Source organism: Scyliorhinus canicula, chromosome 9 (assembly GCF_902713615.1).
Source record: "Scyliorhinus canicula chromosome 9, sScyCan1.1, whole genome shotgun sequence".
Classification (NCBI taxonomy): Eukaryota; Metazoa; Chordata; class Chondrichthyes; order Carcharhiniformes; family Scyliorhinidae; genus Scyliorhinus; species Scyliorhinus canicula.
The window spans coordinates 184646502-184667149 of NC_052154.1; the positions used below are offsets into that span (position 1 = coordinate 184646502).

The 20648-nt window shown below is 43.2% G+C and overlaps 1 protein-coding gene across 1 annotated transcript in view; it reads right to left on the reverse strand.

Annotated features, from left to right (window-relative positions):
- Positions 1-3840: 3840 nt before the first annotated feature.
- Positions 3841-20648, reverse strand: part of lin7c (lin-7 homolog C (C. elegans)) — a 29369-nt gene continuing 12561 nt past the window's right edge. Inside the window, exons 3-5 of the mRNA XM_038808306.1 lie at positions 18949-19020; positions 13509-13718; positions 3841-7178 (exon numbers count right to left, since the gene is read on the reverse strand). Of these exons, the coding sequence (XP_038664234.1) occupies positions 7017-7178; positions 13509-13718; positions 18949-19020 (444 nt within the window). The 3' untranslated portion in view covers positions 3841-7016. The remainder of the gene's footprint in view (positions 7179-13508; positions 13719-18948; positions 19021-20648) is intronic.

Here is a 20648-nt window from a genome sequence, read left to right on the forward strand (position 1 = left end):
GGCGCTAGTAACGGCACCATGGCCGCTCCCCCCCACAAGGTATACCACGAGTCCGGTAGTGGCGGCCACCCTTAAAATCTGGGGGCAGTGGAGGCGACACAGGGGGGAAGTGGGGGGTCTGATGGCGGCGCCACTGAGAGGGAACCACAGATTTGTCCCGGGGAACACTGGCGGGGGATTCCAGAGCTGGCACAGGGCGGGCATCAGGCAACTGAGGGACATGTTCATAGAGGGGAGGTTTGCGAGCCTGGGAGAGCTGGAGGAGAAATTTGAGCTCCCCCCGGGGAACACGTTTAGATACCTGCAGGTGAAGGCATTTGCCAGACGACAGGTGGAAGGATTTCCCTTGCTTCCCGATAGAGGGGTGAGTGATAGGGTGCTGTCAGGGGTCTGGGTCGGAGAAGGGAAGGTCTCGGACATCTACAAAATAATGCAGGAGGTGGAGGAGGTATCGATAGAGGAGCTGAAAGACAAGTGGGAAGCGGAGCTGGGAGAGCAGATAGAAGATGGGACATGGGCGGATGCCTTAGAGAGGGTCAATTCGTCGTCGTCGTGCGCAAGGTTGGGCCTCATCCAATTTAAGGTGCTGCACAGAGCCCATATGACGGGGACTAGGATGAGTCGGTTCTTCGGGGGTGAGGACAGGTGTGTTAGGTGTTCGGGAAGCCCTGCGAACCATGTACATATGTTCTGGATGTGCCCGGCACTGGAAGAGTTCTGGGAGGGGGTGGCGGGGACGGTATCGAGAGTGGTGGGAACCAGGGTCAATCCAGGGTGGGGGCTAGCGATTTTTGGGGTTGGGGTGGAGCCAGGAGTACAGGAGGCAGGGGAGGCCGGAATATTGGCCTTTGCGTCCTTGGTAGCTCGGAGAAGGATCTTGATTCAGTGGAGGGACACAAGGCCACCAAGTGTTAACACCTGGTTAAACAACATGGCAAGCTTCATCCAATTGGAAAGAATCAAATTCGCCCTGAGAGGGTCGGTACAGGGGTTCTTCCGGCGGTGGCAGCCCTTCCTTGACTTTCTGGATCAGAGATAGGAACTGGAGGCCGAAACAGCAGCAACCCGGGGAGAAAGGGGGGGGGGGGGGGGAAGGGAGGGGGGGGGGGGGGGGATAGCAACGAAGGGAGCACGTCAGCGGGGGGTCGCGGGCAATGACTGCCCGAGGCCATCGGTAGAAAGGGAAAAACGGTTTGGTTGCTGGACTGGTAGCGCGGGGGGGGAGGGGAGGTGCGCGCGGGGGAGGATTTTCCAGGGGGGATTTGTTGTGTTATAATTTAAAATGTAGTAGGGGTAAATGTTTGTATCGAAAAATTTCAATAAAAATTATTTAAAAAAAAAAAAGAAGAAAGGGGATGGGGTGGTGGAAGAGAGAAAACGGGGAACTACAGGCCTTACATCAGTCGGAGGGAAAATGCTGGAATATATCATAAATGATGTGACAATAGACACTTGGACAAGGCGGTAAAGGGGCAGGTGTTACACCTTCTGTGATCACATGGGAAGGTGCTGAGGGAAGGGGGATGAAGACGTCGACCAGTGTGGCGGAGGGAGTGGTCCCTGTGGAATGCTGATGGGGTGGGGGAGGGTGGTGAAGATGTGTTTCATGGTGGCATTAAGCTGGAGTTGGATGATCCTTTGAATGTGGAGATTGTTGGGTGAAAAGTGAGAACAAGAGGGACCCTGTCATGGTTCTGGAAGGGAGGGGAAGGGGTAAGGGCAGAGGTGCAGGAGATGGGATAGGTATGATCAGGTGTCCTGTCAATCAAAGTGGGGAGGAAAAAGGCAGACATGTCCAGAGCACTGTTTTCGAAGGTAGCATCATCAGAAGAGATGTGACAAGATACAAGAAACTGGAGGAATGAGATGGAGTCCTTACAGGGAGCAGGGTTTGAGCTGCAGTTGAGGTAGCTGTGAGAACTGATGGGTTTGTAATGAATATTGATGGTCAGTCTATCGTCAGCAATGGAGACGGAGGTCAAGGAAGTGTCAGAAATAAGGCCACATGAAGGTGCGAGAGGGGTGGAAATTGGAAGCAAAAATTGATATATTTTGTCTGATCCAGACAAGAGCATGAAGCGGCACTGATATAGGCATCGATGCAATTATAGAATTCCAACAGTGCAGGAGGACTTTGGGCCCATTGTGTCTGCACCAACCCTCTGACAGAGCATCTATCTCGGTCCATTGCCTGGCCCTATCCCTGTAACCCTGCTCATTGATCATGGCCAATCCACCTAACGTGCACATCTTTGGACTGTGGGAGGAAACCCACGCAGACACAGAGAGAATGTGCAAATTCCACAGTCACCCAAGGCTGGAATCAAACCTGGGTCCCTGATGCTGTGAGGCAGCAGTGCTAACCACCGTGCCAGAGAAAGTTGTGTGAGAGCGCCCATGTAAGACTCAAACAAGGAATGTTCCACATACCCTACAAAAGACAGACATAACTGGGGTCCATGTGGGTACCTTTAGCCACACATTTTATTTGCAGGAAGTTAAAAGAGAAATTGTTGAGTGAGAGAACAAGTTCAGTAGTGATGGTGGATGGGGATTGTTCGGGTCTCTGCTCGAGGAAGAAACGGAGACCTTGCTGGTGGGGTATGAAGTTGCAGAGGGGTTGGACATCCGTAGTAAGGAGGCAGCGGTTAGGGTCAGGAAACTAGAAATTGTTGATGTGATGTAGGGCATTGGAGGAACCACAAATGTAGATGGGAAAAGACTAGAAAGGAATGTGAGAATGGACTTGATTTAGGAAGAAATGGGTTCAGTGGGCAGGAACAGGTTGATACCATGCAGAAGCGGTGTGAAGAAGATAAACCTCAAATTTACTTGAAAATAAATTAAGACTCGGACAAGGGGATAGTAGTAAAAGGCCAGATTAGATTTAAGTTGGGAAGTTCTTCCAAGTAACTTCCACCCTAATCAATTTGTAGCAATGTTTCTGTCAATGCCACTTAATTTAATCATCCTGTGACATAATGATTTATAATTCCCCGAGTTTATTTCTCTTATTCAGCATTTTAACTCGCGCACTTTGACTTTTTTCTCTATTGAAAACTACTGCTTTTACAATTTCTGTCCAAGCTCCTACCTCATTCCTTCATCTCGGTCTTTTTTTTTAGCAACTATCTGATTTTGTTTTGCACCAGAACAGGTGAACATTCATACTCCAAATTCACCTTCTCCCACTAATCTCTTCCCATCTTCTCGCCCACATTACTCCATTCCCTTCTCCTTGACCTATGCTTGTTTCTTCTAATTTTCCCACATTGGTTCTTTACCTGTATATTTCTGCCTTCTCAGCTTGTTCTTTCTGGTTTGCTCTTTTTCCCTGCTTTCCTTCACGGGTTTAGCTGACTCTTCACTTCCCTATTTCTATTCACCCAATTCATTAGTTCTTCTGGAGATCTTCCCTCCACAGTTTCTAACCTCATAGTGCCCCCTCCCCCCCCCAACCCCAACATTCCCCAAATCTTACATTCCTCCTTTCAGAGCTGAAAAGCCCAAGTTTCTGTATTTTTTCATCACAAAAATCTGACACCAGAAAACTGCTCATCACTTGTAACCATCATCATTATAGCTCAAAGGTCAGAACTAAAGACAGTATTCATGGTGTGTTCTCACTTGTAGTTCTATCTCCTTTAGCATGGCTAAAGGCGAATTGTCTTGACTACAAACCATCCCTGCTTCATATCCAGTGATTGGACCTTTAAAAAGATGAATGCTTTCAGCTGACATATGCTTATAAAGTGTGCAATTTATGAAGTGAACAAGAGCAAACGATACAATGGGAAAGTGCATTATAACTGTTCAAATGAAGACACTTAGAACAAAGCATACCATTTGATGAATGGAATGCTATTACATATATAATTTTATTTTAAGTACAAATTTCAACATTCAGAAATCAGAGTAGACAAAAATCAGATTAAAAGAGCCACAGGCATATCATTTAATGGTTACAAACAAGACCCCCAGTGCAAGATGGATCTATCTTTCCAAAAGTTTAAAAAAAATAAATTTAGAGTACCCAATTAATTTCTTCCAATTCAGGGGCAATTTAGCGTGGCCAATCCACCTACCCTACACATCTTTGGGTTGTGGGGGTGAATCCCACGCAAACACGGGGAGAATGTGCAAACTCCACACGGACAGTGACCCACAGCCGGGATCGAACCTGGGACCTCGGCGCCGTGAGGCAGAGTGCTACCCACTGCGCCACCGTGCTGCCCATCTTTCCAAAAGTTATTATACACAGATACAAACAAAATTAGATACCATTTAACAATTATGTTTAAGTTTCAACCATTATAAGCTGCTCCTTGGGTCTGACAGTGTCATTTACCCACTCCAAAAATAAGACATAATTTTATTCCCTTCAGTGCTAATAATCAATTGATTCCAAAAGCAAAGAATCTGTGAATGGACATTACTGATCACATAATTTTTGGGGGGCAACATTTCAATACTAATTGCTGCAATCATTTTTCCTCACTAGGAGACGCTGAGTAGCAATAGGCATTGCTGCAATACAATTAGGGTTCCACAGATTTGATCAGACTCCAGTGACTTGATGCAAGTGGTAACAAAGACTGATATTTGATTCTTAACATTTGGTGCTGGATATTTTGGAAGAGCTCAATAAAATGCATTTAAAATTAAGACACATCAGTGTATGAAGGAAAGTCTTCACACCATGCTGGAACCAAGAAACAAAAGTAATTTTGAAGATGGAAGATGCGGCTGTAACAAACAACTTAACATTTCAACAATAAGACATGATTACAACAGTACCTAATACAAATATTGAACAGACTGAAGACTATCTAAAAATCATTTTAGTCGTAAGCAAATCTGTCCTTTCCATGAATGGCGACAAGAAAAAATATGGTTTAAGAATAAGCTAGATCATTACAATACAATAAAAGATGTTAACGTTGTGAGATATTTAAGAGATGCCATATAACTACACTCGTGTGTAGATTCTTCAATTTAAAGGATTGCAATGCTCGGGTACAATATACATCTCAGCCAAACTAAATAAACATTTGAGCAAAATGAACCATTGTCAACATCAGTCTGATTTCTATTTAAATACAAAAACAAAAATGGCATTATCTTTACACAGCACAGCATAAACTGACAACGCCGCAGACAAAGAAAAGCATACATTTCTGACGAGCAGAGTTTTAAAAAAATTACACGGTTCTCTTACAATCAGTTGTATAATACTCTAATTAATTGGAAGCAGTCCAGTTATTCAGATAAAATGGAAATACAAAATGTTATAAGTGAACCTACACAAAAGTGTTGGTATTTAGTGTCATACTATATAAGTCAAAACAAATCAATAGGTGGTAGTGCGAGAAAAAGGCTTCTTTAAAATATCTACTTGTTTAAACAATCTACTAGCACAATAATTCGGAAATTTGCTTCAGTTCCTATCACCATGAGACATTTCCGACCAAAAGGGATTGCAACATGTTTAAGGATTTTCAAAGGCTCAGTGGTTGCCTTTTTAATCTTAGGCGCACAACCAAAGATTGAAAAAACTAATACGATTTTTGTCCGTTCAATTGCAGGGGCTAGAATTGCCTCTTTTAATATAAAAGCCGGTACAAAAATTAAGATGTCCTGATACAAAAAATAATTTGTAAAAATTATTAGTTTTTTAAGTGGTAGAAAAGCTGAAGCAAGGAGTCAATTAACAGAAGCCTCGTATAAAAGTGTATTCAGATTGAGTGTAGTAGTCTCTGATTGAGGATTTATTATGGAGATAAAAAACGCTTCTGGCGGCAGAAACAAAGTGAGCTCAGGAATCGAGAATGAATTTCGAATTCCCCCATCAAATTGCTCATAAACCTCATATGCTGGTCAACCGTCTGGACAGGCCAAAGGGTCGTGGCTGGGCGCACTCTTATCTTTGAGCTTGGAACAGCGTAAAAAAATACAAAAGGGGATATAAATCGGCCCTGAAGTGAAGTCAAGTTGATGTGATTTCCTTGCACTTCTTGGAAGTAGGTTGAAGTGATAAATACTGCAACAAGCAACACAAAAGGTGCTGTCACATCTCATATTATTTGGTTTAGACTAATTAATTTGCTCTGTTATCAAATTTACAGGTGTAGAACAAGAGTAGGTCAGTTACCGAAAACAATGTGACCTCTTCTGGGATAATTATCACCACCGGTTGTTCATTTGACAAAGTTGGATACAAAATGGACAACTCTAGGCTATTTTGAAGATGAAGTCTCATTATTAGTGCGCCTTTTAAATAAATATGGAACAATTCTAAAAAGTTAAGAACTCCATATCCTATTATATAATTTTCCTCACCCCCGTTTTGTTGATGGCTTAATTAGCAAGTGCTGAACAGAATACGGGAAATCACAAGGAGTGTTACAGCAAAGTAATACTTGAACTCTGTTCCTGAATTTCCCAAGTTGCTCTCTTGATCGGATGATATTAGCTATCTATCATTGGAACATGGTCAAAAGCAACAACGCCCTTTCTCTGTCGGTCTTACAATTGTTGATCAGAGTTGAGTTCATAGCAATTACGTGGAAGAACATTGTTCTCCCCTCTTTTACTATACCTGCGTCGTCCACCCAATTTGAAGGAGATGCTCGTTTTCCAAGTCTCGATTTTTCACTGTTGCAGTTGGACTCAATAACACTACAATACAATGTGGCAGAGGAAATGCCTCATTCTTACCATCGACGCTACACCATCGACACAGAAGTGCCTTGCAATATTTTTCAGCACTTGCAAATTAGGAAAATAAATAATTATTTGATTTAAAAATATGAATACTCGAAACATATTAAAACTGGCTTCACTGTAAATCTAACACTGGATTAACAATAAGCAAAAATGCATTACTGTGTTGTAGTGTCAGTGTGACTAACTAATTTGAGTATGATACTGCCTGATCATGTTACATCAATAGTGAGTAGAACACATTAAGAAATCCCAGCTGTCATGTAAGATAAAGTACTGAAGCATGCAAACGATTAATAGTTGATTTGCTGCCTGCGTTTTGCTGACCTCATTTTCTCAAATCGCGATTCCATTTCTTCCAGCACTTTTGGTGTGTATCTAACCACTAATTTAACAGTTCCATGGGCAGCTTTCAGGAGCTCAACTGCTTTTTCATGGTGTTCTCCTTCCACGCTCTGCACATGGAAAAAAAATAGGTCATTATTACAATGCATACTCGTCGTTGTATACGGAAATGTCAACACGTTTTCACAAATGCAGCAATGTCAGATTGGTTCCGCTGGTAGAATTTGCATTTCTCACAAGATTGTGTTCAGAGTTTTACTCCAAAGCTAACAACATAATCTAAAGTGACACTTTAGTGCTGTACTGAGGAGGTGCTGAAAGCGCCGTTGTTTAGATGATACATTAAAACAAGGTGGCATCCACTTTTTCAAGTAGACTTGCTAAATCTCGGTGATGTTTGAACAGGAACCAAGAGGTGTCGCGTTGCCCTGGTCTATTCTAATACCCTACCCTCCACCATCAAAAATCTTAGGTCACTGCAGTTTTGAGAGACCTTGCTGCATGCAAATCGGTTCTCACATCTGCCTAATATTCCCATTCATACCCCAAATTAATGCATTGGCGGCAAAATGCTTTGGGGCATCCCGAGGTCATGAAAAGCACTGGATACATGCATTTTTAAAAAGGATTCAGTAAAGCAGTAATGTTGTGACGAGGCATTGCTTCAGGACTGTGCTGGAGTAACGCAAGGCGGACTTCTTCCCTTTCTTCGGATTTGTTATTACAGCATTAACTCTCATGCGGCACATTTGGTCGACATTAGCCAGGACAATTGGGATGAAAGAAAATGCTGGAAAGGCAGAGGTTAGATCAAAATTTCAGGCGTGGCAATTTGTCATTTCTGAAAATTAAAGCAAACGTTTTAACAGAATTAGGAAGAAAGGCAAAGAAGGAAACAAGTAGGAAACATTGGACTTTAGGAGTAGGCCGTTCTGTCCTTCAATAAAATCATGGCTGATCTGGCTGTGGTCCCAGTTCCACTTTGCCACCCACCCCCATGACTCCCTTTGTCTACCAAAAATCTATCTAGCTTAGACTTGAGTGAATGCAATGGTCTAGCCCCCACTGTCCTCGGGAAAGAGAATTCCACAGCCTAACTAACCGAGAAAACAATTTTCATCGACATCTTAAAAAGAAGAACCTCTTATTTTTGCTCTGCTTACAAAGAACATACAGTGCAGAAGGAGGCCATTCGGCCCATGGAGCCTGCACCGACCCACTTAAGCCCTATTCCCGTAATCCAATAACCCCTCCCAACCTTTTTGGTCACTGAGGGCAATTTATCATGGCCAATCCACCTAACCTGCACGTCTTTGGACTGTGGGACGAAACCGGAGCACCAGGAGGAAACCCACGCAGACACGGGTAGAACGTGCAAACTCTGCACAGACAGTGACCCAGCAGGGAATCGAAGCTGGGACCCTGGCGCTGTGAAGCCACAGTGCTAATCGCTTGTGCTACCGTGCTGCCCCTACCTTTGACAGAGTCATCCACTTGAAACGTTGGCTCCCTTTTCTCTCCACGGATGCTGTCAGACCTGCTGAGATTGCCCAGTATTTTCTGTTTTTGTTTCAGATTCCAGCATCTGCAGTATTTTCCTTCACCTTATTTTTAAACTGTGTCCCCTAGTTCTCATCTTCCCCAAAGGCGGAAACACCATCTCCATAACTACACCTTCAAATTACCTCAGAATCTTAAATCTTTCGGTAAGATCACCCCTCATTCATCTAAACTCCGGGTATAGATCTGTTCAACCTATCTTTATAAGATGTGCCCTCATCCCAGGAATGAGTCAAGTAAACCTTTACTGAATTGCTTCGAATGTAATTATTCTGAAATAAGGCGACAAAACGGTATACAGTATTCCCGATGTGGTCTCACCAAGGCTCTGTACCGCTGCAGTAAACATTTCCCACTTTTTTATTCCATCTCTCTTCCAATAAATGCCAATATTCAATTTGTCTTCCTAATCAATTGCTGTAGCTGCATACTATCATTTTGAGATTCATGTACCAGGACACCCAGACCCCTCTGCACCACGCTCTGCAATCTCTCTGCATTTAAAGAGTATACTGTTTTCTAACCTTTCTGAAGTTCACATTTTCCCACATCATACTCAATCTACTCACTCACTTCACCTGTCTATATCCCTTTGTAGAATCGCTACCTTCCACTGACAACTTACTTTCTTAACTACCATGGTGTCATTTATACATTTAGCTACCATATATTCATTCAAGTCACTGGTGTAGATTGTAAATAGTTGATGCCCCAGCACCAATTCATGGTAGTCCATTTGTTATAGCTTGCCAACGTTCCCAAATACACTAAGAACTCATGTTCTAGGCTAGCTTTGCCAGCTGATTCATCCAAGCTACATGTAGATTAAAGTCACACATGATTATGGCGGCATCATTGTTACATACTCCGACGTAACATCGGTTAGGGGGCCTATAAACTACTCTCACCGTTTCTATTTCTTATCTCTACCCAAACTAATTCAACATCTTGCTTTTTCGAGCCACGGTCATCGTTCACTACTGCACCAATGACGTGCTGAATTAACAAAGCTCCCCCTAGTTTCCTAGCTTTACAAAATGTAAAATACCCATCAATATTTAGGTCCCAGCCCTGGTCACCTTGCAACCATGTCTGTAGAGGTTATACATATTTATTTCTATCAGTGCTACTAATTCATGCGAGATTATCCACTTTGTTGGAAAAACAGAAAGACAGAGCATTCCTTAAATGTGAGAGGCTGGGAAGTGCTGAACTTCAAAGAAACTTAAATGTCCTTGTTCATGAGTCACTGAAAGCCAATGTTCAGGTACATCAAGCAATCAAGGTGTTTCCTCTGGCTGGGTATCTAGGGAGCAGAGTCTCAGATAAGGGGCAGGTAATTTCGGACAGTGATGAAGGGGAATTTCTTCACTCAAGGGTAATGAATCTCTAAAATGTTCTGCCCCAGAGGGCTGTGAAGTCTCAGTCATTGTGTGTTCAAGACTGAGATTGATCGATCTCTACATGGTAAAAATATCAAAGGATACAGGAATGGTGCAGGAAAATGGCGTTGAAGCAGACCAGCCATGATCTCATTGAAAGACAGAGCAGGCTCAATAGGCTGAATGGCCAACTCCTGATCCTATTTCCTATAATCCTCCATTTTGTTATCAACATTGCATGCATACTGTTTTTTCACTCCCTGGCCTTGTCTGCACCAGCTGGTGCAATCTTAGCTTTGTAACGCTCTGTTCCTTCTTGCTACACTTTGGTTATCATTCCCAAATCACCATTCTGCTCAAGTATCTGGTTGCTTCCCTTTGATTTACAACATCTCCGCTTACATCATCCACTTCCCTCCACTATTTAATTCAAAGCCATCTTTGGGCAGCACGGTAGCACAAGTGGATAGCACTGTGGCTTCACAGCGCCAGGGTCCCAGGTTCGATTCCCCGCTGGGTCACTGTCTGTGCGGAATCTGCACGTTCTCCCTATGTCTGCGTGGGTTTCCTCCGGGTGCTCCGGTTTCCTCCCACAGTCCAAAGACGTGCAGGTTAGGTGGATTGGTCATGATAAATTGCCCTTAGTGACCAAAAAGGTTAGGAATGGTTATTGGGTTACGGGGACAAGGTGGAAGTGGGGGCTTAAGTGGGTCGGTACAGACTCGATGGACCGAATGGCCTCCTTCTGCACAGCATGTTCTATGTTAACACTCTAATTATACGACTCCCAATATACTGATCTCAGCACAGCTCAGGTGAAGGTCGTCCTAAACGTCCCATTTTCCTCAGTACTGGTGCCAGTGCCCCATGAATCAAAACCCATTTCTCCCACACCTGTCTTTGAGGCAGGTATTCATCTCTCTTAATCTGGTTTATGCCAACTTGCTGGTGACTCAGGTAATAATCCAGATCTTTGAGGTTCCCCCTTTTTAATTTGGTCCCTAGCTGCTCATAATCCATAAGCAGAACTTACTTCCTCGTCTTTTGGCATCGAGATCAATGTGAACCACAGCCACCTTCCCCCCCTCCCCACTGCAAGTTCCTCTCAAACCCCAAGCCGATGTCCCAAACCCTGACATAGGGCAAAAAATACAATAGTTTGAACTGGTGCTCTCGGCTGCAGACAGCTGTGTCTATCTCCCTTACTGTACTGTCCCCAACTACCACTACATTCCCTCCCCTTCAACGGCTTCCTGTGCCATGTCAGTCTCCTTATCCAACCTGCAGCCACTGCTTTCATCCACACAGGCTGCAAGAACCTCAAACACATGGGACAATTGCAAGAACCGTGGGCTCCTCCACTTTCACCTTCTGGGCCCCCACATCCGTCTCACTCACTGTCACACCCTCCTTTTTTTTTTCCCAATTAAGGGACAATTTAGCATAGCCAATCCATCTACCCTACACATGTTTAGGTTTGTGGGGGTGAGGCTCATGCAGACACGGGGAGAATGTGCAAACTCCACACGGACCGTGACCCGGGGCTGGGATCAAACCCGGGTCCTCGGCGCCGTGAAGCAGCAGTGAAGCCGCCTTCTCTGTCACACCCTCCTGTTCCTGACAGCATTTTCTACTTCAGGCTTGCAATATCCTCATTTTGCAATCTGTCCCATTTTCTCAGCCACTAAAAAGGACATGAAAGCCTTCAGCATCAACTGTGACAAGTGGGAGACTTTAGCCGACGATCGACGCAGGAATTCACCATCACGATGTGGTTTCACAAGCTCCATTTTGAGCACTTTTCTAAAGACATGCCTACATCTGTGGGTGCCTAATTAATGAAATCCATAGACTGTAGCTCTTTGGGGCTTAGCTTCTTCCAAAAACAAAAAGGTATAACTAGAATTAGGAACAACAGCATTGCAATTTCAACAGAAGTTCAATGGAACAGAAGTTCAATGGAACTGGATAAACATCCTCTTGCAATCAACTTGAAAGATTGATCAAATCAAAAGAAATACTTTTGTAGGTTTTAAAAGCTACTTATAATCAGAAATATAATGAACGTGTGTGGGTTTATTACTCCCTTCCTCAGAAATAGAAGTCTAAATGGCTGCTCAGGTGATCTGCGGCAAGTAACAATACCAAACACCAGATCCATTCTCGTATTGCCCTCTCTGTATTGGACGTAACTAATGTGATTGTTTCCCCGGCACCCAAATGTATATGTACCTCCCCAGTTTCTCTCCCCTTCCCCCTCTCCACCCCCACAAACAGGTGGCTGCTTATTTGTTAAAATTAATATTGCTAACTGTACAGAGTTGCTGTTGTTGAGCTAATGCAAAATACCAGATGTTTTTTCCCCCCTTCTATATATAGAATATATATTTTATTCTGTGTACATAACTGTAAATATACTTTGTTCAAAAACCCAATAAAAACATTTATTAAAAAAAGGTGTTATCTGCGAATTCTGTATTGACTGGGAATCAGAAAATAGAATTAGGTGGAGGCCACTCAGCCCTTCTAGCCTGCTTCCCCATTCATAAAATCAGAGAATTTAGAGTGCAGACGGAGGCTAATCGGCCCATTGAGTCTGCACCGACCCTTACAAAGAGCACCCTACTCAAACCCACGTATCTACCCTATCCTCGTAACCCAGTAACCCGCACTTAACCTTTTTGGACACTAAGGGCAATTTACCATGGCCAATTCACCTAACCCGCACGTCTTTCCCACTGTCACCAAACTCCTAAATGACCCTCTTATTGACTGACCTCATTAACACTACACCCTGTATGCTTCATCCGATGCCAATGCTTATGTAGTTACATTGTATATCTTGTGTTGCCCTATTATGTATTTTCTTGAATTTTGTTTAATTCCCTTTTCTTCCCATGTACTGAATGATCTGTTGAGCTGCTTGCAGAAAAATACTTTTCACTGTACCTCGGTACACATGACAATAAACAAATCCAATCCAATCTTTGGATGGTGGGAGGAAACTGGAGCACCCGGAGGAAACCCACGCAGGCACGGGGAGAACGTGCAGACTTCGCACAGACAGTGACCCAAGTCGGGAATCGAACCTGGGACTCTGGAGTTGTGAAGCAACTGTGCTAACCACTGTGCTACCATGCTGCCCGACGAATGGTCATTATGATCATGGCTGATCATCAAGTTCAATACCCTGATCCTGCCTTCCCTCCCATATCCCTTTAGCTCCAAGAGCTATATCTAATTCCTTATTGAAATTATGCAACAATTACACAATCTAACAGGGAGCCTTTTGCACGGCATAAGTGCAATAGCAATGACCCCTTTTATACGATCAAAATATTGGCGCAGCCCTGATGTAAAGGTTTAAGTGTTCTTTTATCGACATAAGTGGCTGCACTTCAATGGCGATTAATTGGCTGCAAAATATCTTAGGACGTCTTGAAGATGTAAAAGGTATTATAAAGCAAACTCTTGCAGGAGAACATCCATGATACCTACCACTCCATTGACAGAAAGGAGCTGGTCCCCACGCTTCAGTCCTCCATGACGATCAGCAATGCCTGCAGGGATTATGCGGGATATGTATATCGGCGAATTTTGCTCCTTTCCACCCATGATATTGAATCCTAGTCCTTCATCTGTTTTGGGCAGTTCCACAACTCTTGGATGGGAGTGACCCTCACTCGCAGCAAATGCTGCCACTGTTGCCTGATGAGAAACATTACAACATAAACTCAAATCGATCCTACATAATACACTTATTCCAAACACTACAACGACGAGGGGTGAAATATTCCAACTCGCAATGAGGTACCACTCCCAACAAGGGCGAGAGAGAGACAGAGAGAAAAAAATAGAGGGCACATGTGCTAATCGGAACCTTCCTACAGCTCTGATCCCTTTCCTCACTCTCCACCCTCCTCCTTCCCCTCCCATCCTTTCTCCTGCTTTTCTTAATAATTCAATTATCCCCATGCTGTGACGCTCCACTGGAAAACTGCACTTGACCTTTATTCTTGATTGGTAATGCCATGAGAATAGTTTAAAAAATTTACACCACTGATTTCTTCTCAAAGCAACCAAACCAAATATCAAATGTGGTATTCCACCTGAATGATCTTTCCTGCCTTTTTAACATCACCAACAACTTCTGCAATCAAACAATGAATTAAATGCAGAACACTTGGGGAGTTATATTTTTTCAGTAGTGGTTTTGAGAAAGTGAGTAAATATCTAATTATCACTCTTGTCGGTTCAAAGATAACCACGCCACATGTGCCTGGTCTGAAACACAAATTACTCCTGTTCCACACTTGTGTGATTGACTCTCAATGAAACGGAGGCACCTAGAGATTGGCAATGGTTACTATCACGCCAATTGCAAAACCAAGAACAAATTAAAACACTAACTCGTGGTTTTCAATGCCTGTCTACTTGCTGCTGACTCGTTTTAATGCTCTTTTGTCTCCGTACACCAGTCAGCCTGGCCTCTACGCAGGCAGATTGGCCTCTGTATGCCAGTCAGTCTGGCCACTAGACAGGCAAATTGGCCTCTGTATGCCAGTCAGCCTGGCCTCTACGCAGGCAGATTGGCCTCTGTATGCCAGTCAGCCTGGCCACTAGACAGGCAGATTGGCCTCTGTGTGCCAGTCAGCCTGGCCACTAGACAGGCAGATTGGCCTCTGTATGCCAGTCAGCCTGGCCACTATACAGGTAGATTGGCCTCTGTTGCCAGTCAGTGTGGCCACTAGACAGGCAGATTGGCCTCTGTATGCCAGTCAGCCTGACCTCTACGCAAACAGATTGGCCTCAGTGTGCCAGTCAGCCTGGCCTCTACGCAGGCAGATTGACCTCTGTATGCCAGTCAGCCTGGCCACTAGACAGGCAGATTGGCCTCTGTGTGCCAGTCAGCCTGGCCACTAGACAGGCAGATTGGCCTCTGTATGCCAGTCAGCCTGGCCACTATACAGGTAGATTGGCCTCTGTTGCCAGTCAGTGTGGCCACTAGACAGGCAGATTGGCCTCTGTATGCCAGTCAGCCTGGCCTCTACGCAGGCAGATTGGCCTCAGTGTGCCAGTCAGCCTGGCCTCTACGCAGGCAGATTGACCTCTGTATGCCAGTCAGCCTGGCCACTAGACAGGCAGATTGGCCTCTGTGTGCCAGTCAGCCTGGCCACTAGACAGGCAGATTGGCCTCTGTATGCCAGTCAGCCTGGCCACTATACAGGCAGATTGGCCTCTGTTGCCAGTCAGTGTGGCCACTAGACAGGCAGATTGGCCTCTGTATGCCAGTCAGCCTGGCCACTAGACAGGCAGATTGGCCTCTGTATGCCAGTCAGCCTGGCCACTATACAGGTAGATTAGCCTCTGTATGCCAGTCAGTCTGGTTCCTGCGCAGGCAGAGTGGCCTCTGTATGCCAGGCAGAACTTTCATTGAAGTGCCATTTTTTTCCAATGATTTTTTGTCATGCAAAATTCTTCTTCACTGTGCAACCCAAGTGCCTATGTGGTTCTTTACCTAGTTTCTCAATTTCCGTGGCCATTATGTTTTAAAGTACAGCATAGGTAATAAGATTATAGGTAATACACAGATTTAGAAGTGAACACTGGGGTTCAAACAAAGGAAAGATGTCCAGCAGATGAAGAAGGCATGTAAGTGAGAGATGTTGGATTTTGCAAAAGTCAGGCATGGAGCAGGGGTGTTGGCGTTTGCAAGCATGGTGCAAAGGAGGCAGAGAATCAGTTTGTATTCAGTGTTGCTTTTCTGCCTGGTAGCATTTCTGGGGGAGAAATAATGATGGGGTTTCGGCATTTTAAGAAAAAAATGGTCAGAAGAAATTGAGATGAACTAGTGGTTGAAGCACTGGTGGCGTCTCTAAGTCTGGCAGTACGCCGTGGAAGAGAGGAATCCTGGGCTTGTTAACACTGATGGAAAGAAGAGGAACTGACAGAAGGTCAAGAGAACATAGAAGCTACAGTCACACAGATAACAGTTGCACAGATCAGCTTTGACTGCACCAGGATCAAACGCAGTAGCAATAGCCCATGTAAGAAAGATGCATCGACTGCACAAGTCTGACCACAGAGTGTAGAGGTACACATGCAGGAATATCAAAATGGAAACGCCCATCAGAACAGACAAAGCCTATGCCTAATAAAGGACAGACTTCTAGAAGTGAAACCTTGTTGATTATGTACATGTTCTATTTTTCCCCAACCGTTTATGTATTATGAACTGCATTCTTACCCATATAAATTTAGTTGGCTGAGGAAACAAAAAGAAATCAGAAAAAAAGGTGTTCAATAATTTCTCACACTTGCATACTGGCAATGATTTTTTTCTTACTTGATATATATTCAACAGAAGCAACATAATTAACAGTGATTTGATCAATCAGTTGCAAGACACACGATAGATGCAACAAAGTTAATAGTATAAATCCCATTAAAGTCACATGTTTATCTTTATGCAAGCATTGAAATTGATATAAACCAAATAAATGTAATTTAAACTCACATTTTGAGCATTGAGATCTAAAATAGTCAGAAAACACACTCCCCAGTCTATTTTACTCTGGGAAATGTTAGGAGTAACTCCAAATTACATAGCAAAAACAAAAACAAAAAAATCTCTGCTTTAACTCAAGTTTCTTTTCCAATATTCACTGGCGAATTCTCATGAACAAATTTTTCAGTTTGCATCGAGGAAGGGGTAAACAAAAATTGCAAATGGCAGCATTTTTACAAGCAAGCTTAAAAGAAAGATTTTTTTGCAGCACATGGTGAAATCTGTTTCCTATTCATCAAGAGAAGCATTGCTTAATTTTCTGTCAGTAATAAATGTAAACTGGCTAGAACTTCAGTTACACTGAGCTCTACACTCTGGACCATAACATCCAGGAGGATTAAGTAGAAAATGGCATAGCCAACAAGGCTGTATTTCCCCTTGAAACTAGCTATCCAGTGGCATTATATCAATCCTTCTAAAAGACAAAACTGCAATGTTTTAACATGGCACCAAGGACAAAGAGCCATTTGACATTAACTCTGTTCCTCTCTCCACAGATGCTACCAGACCTGCTGAGCTCTTCCAGCATTTACTGCCTTTATTTCAGATTTCCAACATGCACAGTATTTTGCTTTTATTACATAAAGAGCCATCTGGGAAGTGGGAACGAACATTGGCTCCATGGAGTACGTACCAATAAACGCACAAGAATGACTCTCGCCCCCAATAAAATTATAAATTGTCAAGTGGTTGATTATAGTGGGGAACAGATAAAATTGGAAGAGATCCATGCCTGAGCCTTGGCACATAGAACATGCAGTGCAGAAGGAGGCCCATCGAGTCGGCACCGACCCACTTAAGCCCTCACTTCCACCCTATCCCCATAACCCAATAACCCCATCTAACCTTTTTTGGTCACTCAGGGCAATTGATCATGGTCAATCCACCTAATCTGCACATCTTTGGACTATGGGAGGAAACCAAAGCACCCGGAGGAAACTCACGCAGACACGAGGAGAACGTGCAGACTCCGCACAGAGAGAGACCCAGCAGGGAATTGAACCTGGGACCCTGGCGCTGTGAAGCCACAGTGCTACCCACCTGTGCTACGAAGCTGCCCATCACCTCATAGCTACTCTAGTAAAGTCAGTTTCTTCGCTGAAAGGCATCGTGTCAGGAGCAAAATAACGAGATCAAAAGGCACAAAACATTCCCAGACACATGTATGAAGAAAATAAATCCACTTCAGGGTATAATCAATGATCTTTGAACTATTTGCATCTGTAATGTGATACCTCCAAGTGATAAACAGAATGTTCCAATTTCTTGAGGAAAATACATAACGTACTCCCTTTTACTGTATTTACCCACATCATAGGTAACATTTCCAATCTTGGAATTAGGTTTCTCGGTTCTTAGGAACCAATTGTTTGTAGGTGAATGAATCAAACCCCTATTTTTGTTTTTTATGGAAAATGCATTGTTTCTACCTGGCACCTCACCATAGAAGCACAGTTGAGATAGAGAAGTGAACAAGTGACGCAGTGCAGGCATGAACGTATCCAACCTCTTTACTATGCAACATGTTGGGGCAACAAAGTGCCAAGCTCATTCCCTGCAAACAATTTTTGAAACAGGAATTTACAAAAGAAATCTATTCTTTTGGGCTTGTTCCCTATAAAAACAGAGACAAATTAGTATGGGTCTGGTGTGAAATAAAACAAATTGAGTATTATCTGAAGACCAATCTGAGAAATAACATGCTCAATTAATCATCTTCTTTATCACAATAGGGCATAGGCCTAATTCAAGAGGCAGCAAATGATATGATTAAACTACCTAGTTTGAAGCAATGATCATATGGGAAAAGACAACTCAGAATTATAGAACATAGAACAGTACAGCACAGGACAGGCCCTTCGGCCCTCGATGTTGTGCCGAGCCATAATCACCCTATTCAAACCCACGTTTCCACCCTATACCCGTAACCCAACAACCCCGTGCTGACAGCAAGGCATAATTGGAAGAAATATTTGCCTACTGAATTTGCCAATCTGGCTACTCACCAGACACTCATAAAAGCAAATGGGAAAGACAACTTAGGTTTAAAACCCTTGTAGAAAAATGCTATAAATCTAATAAAAGAAAATCACCATAACATGCTGTAAATATATACAAAATAAAAATGAGATTCATTTGAGGGAAAATGGTACAGAGGGATATAGCAGCATGGAGAGAGACAGTGACGATCATACAATACAATTTAATTCATTGTAAAAGCTGTGGCGTTTTCACAGCTTAAAAGTGCCACATCAATCTTTCTTGTTTCAAATCTCCTCACATGAAGCAAGTCCAATTAGGTAATACAGAAAGATTTAGATGAATACACATAGTATGATCCATTAATCTATTTACAATATATTTTCTTACCTTAGCAGTAGCATTGGCTCTCACCTCGGGACTACTATTAATATCCACCGTTTCATACACATGCTCGTAAACCTGTGGACAATATAATGGAAGTTACTGCTAAGAACTGACACATTTCTAGGCTTATAATATTCATTTATAAAAATGCGTTTGATTATTTCAGTAGAACAAAATTGAGCAAAACCAGCTGCAAGCAAACACAAACGTTAAAGTTAGTTATGTCTAATTAAAGACATAGATTTAACTGAAAATCCCATCAAGTAAAACACAAAATTCAATGAGTCATGCCGCGCAAGTCACTTGTTTAGGCTGGCGAAAAGGTGGGGTCATTCTTATTCAAGGTATTTTTCACAAATGGAGACATTGTCATTTCAGGTTTTCTAGAATAAAACTTGGTGAGTAATTATCAGCTAAAAATGAGAACATAGGAACACAGGACCGAGAAGCAGTAGCTGGCCTTTTGGCCCTTCGAACCTATTCCACCATTCAGTAAGATCATAGCCAAGTTGTGGTCCCAACTCCATTTTCCTGTCAGTCCTCCAAAACCCTTGACTCCTCTGTCTATCACAAATCTGTCTAACTCTGCCTTGAACAAATTCAGTGATACAGCCTCCACTGCTTTCTAAACTGAGTCCCCTAGTGCTAGTCTCCCCCACAAGTGAAAACATCCTCCTGGTATCCACCCTCTCCCTCAGGATCTTATATGTTTCCATAAGATCACTTCTCAATCTTCTAAAATCCAATGGATACAGGCCCAACTTGTCCGACCCTCCATCCCAGGAATGAACTACGTGAACCTTCTCTGTACTGCTTCGTACTCAGTTATATATATTTTCAAACAAGGAGGCCAAAACTGCACACAGTATTCCAAATGTGGTCATACCAAGGTCCTGTAAAGCTGCAGTAAAATTTATATTCCATTCCCACTGCAATAAATGCCAACATTCCATTTGCCTTCTGAATCACTTTTTCTACCTGGACACTAATGTTTTGTGATTCTTATACCAGGACATCCAGATCTCTCTGTACTACTGTGTTCTGCAATCCCTCTCCATTTAAATAGAATACTGCGTTTCTACTCTTCCAGCCAATGTGGACAAGGTTGAATTTTCCCATGTTATAATCCATCTACCAAATTTGCCCACTCTCTTTAACGGTCTATGTCCACCTCCTCTTGAAAACGCACTTTCCTACCTATCTTGTCATCCAAATGTAGCTACCAGACATTCAGAGCCTTCATCCAGATCATTGATGGAGAATGTAAATGGTTAAGACCTCAGCACTGATCATAGAGTTTAATAGCACAAAAAGAGGCCTTTGGCCCATTGTGTCTGTGCAGGCTATCAAAACACCTATCTATTCTAATCCCATTTTCCTGCACTTTGTCTATAGCATGGAGACTCATCCCTGTGGCACTCGACTAGTTACAGCTTGCCAACGCAAAAATGACCCATTTAACCCTTTTCTCTTCTTCCTTTTAGCAAACCAATCTGTTATCCATGTGAATATACTACTCTCTACCAAATGTTCTCTTATTTTGTGCCGTAATTTTTGATGTGGCATCATCTGCTCGTTACTTTGTCAAATTTTTTTTTTTAAGGTTAATGGGGGGGGGGGCTTTTGGGTTACTTACTGGTATAGGGTGGATACGTTGACTTGAGTAGGGTGATCATTGCTCGGCACAACGTCCCGATGGGCCG